General features: G+C 37.1%; 1 protein-coding gene across 2 annotated transcripts in view; it reads left to right on the top strand.

Moving 5' to 3' along the window:
- GEMIN5 (gem nuclear organelle associated protein 5) overlaps nucleotides 1–3,595 on the top strand; it is a 61,359-nt gene that overhangs the window by 16,592 nt on the left and 41,172 nt on the right. For both annotated transcript variants that reach the window (XM_003782011.2, XM_012808679.2), the window contains exons 10-11: nucleotides 1,252–1,334; nucleotides 2,601–2,737. In XM_003782011.2, coding sequence (XP_003782059.1) covers nucleotides 1,252–1,334; nucleotides 2,601–2,737 — 220 coding nt within the window. The remainder of the gene's footprint in view (nucleotides 1–1,251; nucleotides 1,335–2,600; nucleotides 2,738–3,595) is intronic.

Genomic DNA, 3,595 nt, shown 5'->3' on the forward strand with positions numbered 1-3,595 from the left:
TTGAGACAGAGTCTCAAGCTGTCACCCTGGGTAGAGTGCTGTGGCATCACAGCTCACAGCAACCTCCAACTCTTGGGCTTAAGCAATTCTCTTGCTTCAGCCTCCCAAGTAGTGGGACTACAGGCACAGTGCCTGGCTATGCCTTCAAATCTTATCTCACTTTAAGAATATTGGCTTGGCGCCTGTAGCTCAGCAGTTAGGGCATCAGCCACATACACCAGGGCTTGCAGGTTCAAACCCAGCCTGGGCCTACTAAACAATGACAACTGCAACAAAAATATCACCAGGCATTGTGGCAGGTGCTGGTAGTCCCAGCAACTTAGGAGGCTGAGCCAAGAGAATCGCTTAAGCCCAAGAGAGTTTGAGTTTGCTGTGAGCTGTGTGAAGCCATGGCACTCTACCGAGGGCAACATAGTAAAACTATCTCAAAAAAAAAAAAAAAAAAAGTGTTAATGGTACAGGATAAGCTTAAAATAGTTTTTCTTGTCTTATTTGTCTATAAAGTGAATACATTTGAATAGTAATAATACACACATTGGCTAGATGGCTCAGAGTACCATTTTTTTTCCTGATAAGGTATATTTGGAACTTAATCATTTTGGTAGTAGATACCATTACATGGTACGTTATTTAACTGCATTAAACTATTTGGAGAAAAATACACTTAAATATTTTCTTCCACTTTCAGCAACTAAGTTTATAATAAGGAACTTTTGGAAAAAGATGGTCTGGGCTGGGTGTAGTAGCTCATGCCTGTAATCCTACCACTCGGGGAGACTGAGGTAGGAGGATCCCTCGTTAGAAGTTTAAGAGCACTATGAGCAAGAGTGAGACCCAGTCTCTACTAAAATAGAAAAATTAGCCAGGTGTTGTGGCAGGCCACTGTAGTCCCTGCTACTTGAGAGGCTGAGACAAGAAGATGACTTGAGCCCAGGAGTTTGAGGTTCTTGTGAGCTAGGCTGATGCCACAGTACTCTAGCCTGGATGCCTAAGTAAGACTTTCTATAAAAAAGAACAATAGAAAAATTAGCTAGGCATGCTGGTGCATGCCTCTAGTCCTAGCTACTTAGGGGCTGAGGCAGGAGGATCATTGGTTGCCACTGTATTCTACCCAGAATGACAAAGTTAGACTCTATCTCAAAAAATATAGAAAGAAGGAAAGGAAAAGATGGTCTGTTTCCATTATGCCTTTTTGTTTAAATCTGTCTGTTCTCTTCTTCCCTTATCCCCCACCACCACCATCACCAAAAGACCTCCACAGATTTCTAGCACATATCATAAGAAGACTGTGTACACATTAGCCTGGGGGCCACCAGTACCCCCCATGTCACTTGGTAAGTGTCTGAACCATTTTATTTTTTTTCTTTTTCTTTTTTCGTTTTTATACTTTTTTCCCCCTTAGAAACCATGGCAGGAAGTCTGAGCCCATCTTATAACAAATGTGAGTATTCCATTTCTTTCAGTTTAATCCTGGTATATTAAAGCTGGATAGAGTCCTAAATGTTGTAGTGCAGTGACTGCTTATGTCCCCAGGGGTTCATAAAGGCAGTAGTGGCAAGTTAGAAGTCAGGGTCACTGGGAGAGAGCACCCAGTAATAATGAGCTTCCCCACACTCTAACTAAAGCCATGTTCCTTCTCCGTAAACTAAACTGTTTCATGGCCATGCTGGATCTTGATAATGGTCCTCACTAAAACTTGCTGTCAGTTTTTCCTTTTATCAGAGTTAGGATGTTGTTTTAGTATTAATGGAATAATGATCATTTGCTTTCACCCACAATTAAAGCAAACCTAGTATTTCTGAAATGTCCTCTTTTTTTGATCAGCGTTTTTCCCCTTTCCCTCTTCTAACACCTCAGCCTTGTCTTTCTTATCTCTAAAGTAATAAGTGTTTTGTAATATCTTTTAAAATGAGTATATTCAACCAAAGTTTCTAATCAACTTTTCTAAGCATCTAGGACAAAATTTCTGTGATCACCAGAACTTGAGCAGTATTGGAATTCTGAATGAATTTCATTCATTCAATGAATGTTTATTGAATACTTCATTTGTTGTTGGCAGTGGTGAAAACAAAACTTGCCCTTTCAGAAACCTACCAGAATCACTGTTAGCTTCATAAAAATTAACAAGAGGATTGCTAGAATACTAAGGAAATAACTCCTTTGAGGACAGCTCTGGAGTTGGTCTTAGGAAACTCCATAGTCCTGCAGTTCCACGTATTTAAATGCCCAAAGAATAGAGTACTCATTTCTGGAAGAAAAAGCAAATTCTCAAAAAGCTTTGTTTTAAGACTGTATGTTTGTTTTCCGATCCCAGAATTAGCCCACCTCTATTTTGAATTTTAGCCTGCCTCTATTTTGAATGTCAGAAGAATGTTTAAAGCAAGTATGTTACATCAGAAATCACAGGACTATACTTTTTTTACTTCTCCCAACAATGGTGTTCTGATGGAAAGAACAATGACTTTATTCCAAAGTATTAGAATATTTTAAATATAAACTTATTTTAAAACAACTCATAGAATGATACGGTTACACTATAGCAACAAATAGCTAAGCTGCGGATGTACGAAACTGATAAACTTTCTTTTCTTATCTCATAGGAGGAGAAGGCGATAGACCTTCCCTTACTTTATATAGCTGTGGAGGAGAAGGGATTGTGTTACAGCATAACCCCTGGAAGCTTAGTGGAGAGGCCTTTGACATCAACAAGCTCATCAGGGATACCAATTCAATCAAAGTGAGTTCTTGTGGTTCTAAAGTCTTTCTTGCTCGACCTCAATATTACAGTTTGCTCTGGGTTTCCCATCTTGCATAATAAATTCCAGTATTAGAGATATCATGATAGTCAGATTTCCTAGATGTTCTTACAAAGGTATAAGTGAATTTGTGGGTTATAACATATCAGAAGTCTTTATACTTGAACAAAACTACTACCAAAAAAAATTTTTTTTCTTAGATGCAATGGTGATTTCTTATTATAAAGTTTCATATTTTGCATATAAAATATCCTTTTCAGGCCAACCACTTTAACCAAAGTGATTCTGTAGTAATAACAACTTACAGATAGTATGGTGTCCAAATGGAACTACAAAGTGTTTTTCTCAAAAAAAAAAAAATGTCATTTTGTTTTTGATTTTTTTTTTTTTTCTTTTGCAATTTTTGTCCAGGGCTAGGTTTGAACCCGCCACCTCTGGCATATGGGGCCAGCGCCCTACTCCTTTGAGCCACCCAGTTTTTGATTTTTTAGAGAAATAATTTTAAATATATACCAAAAAAATGAAGAAATAATACAAATAATTCCCTTATATATGCCCAGATTCCCATGTTTAATTTCATTTGCTTTACCTTTCTACCAATATATCTGTATGCCGGATTGTCTTTAAAAGTCAGAGCTTACATGTTGAGATTTCCTTACCTTTTCAAATGAGCATCTGTTTAATTTTTGCTCACTATTTTTGTATGGCTAGCTTAAAAGTAACATTTAATCATAATTGAAGTATATTTACTGGTTATATTCCTTCATTATCTTAAATATTATCTGAACATTAACATTCAACAATAAAAGAGACAAAATTCCTGTTCTTTTTTTTTTTTT

Source organism: Otolemur garnettii, unplaced genomic scaffold (genome assembly GCF_000181295.1).
Source record: "Otolemur garnettii isolate 467f Iridium unplaced genomic scaffold, OtoGar3 scaffold00003, whole genome shotgun sequence".
Classification (NCBI taxonomy): Eukaryota; Metazoa; Chordata; class Mammalia; order Primates; family Galagidae; genus Otolemur; species Otolemur garnettii.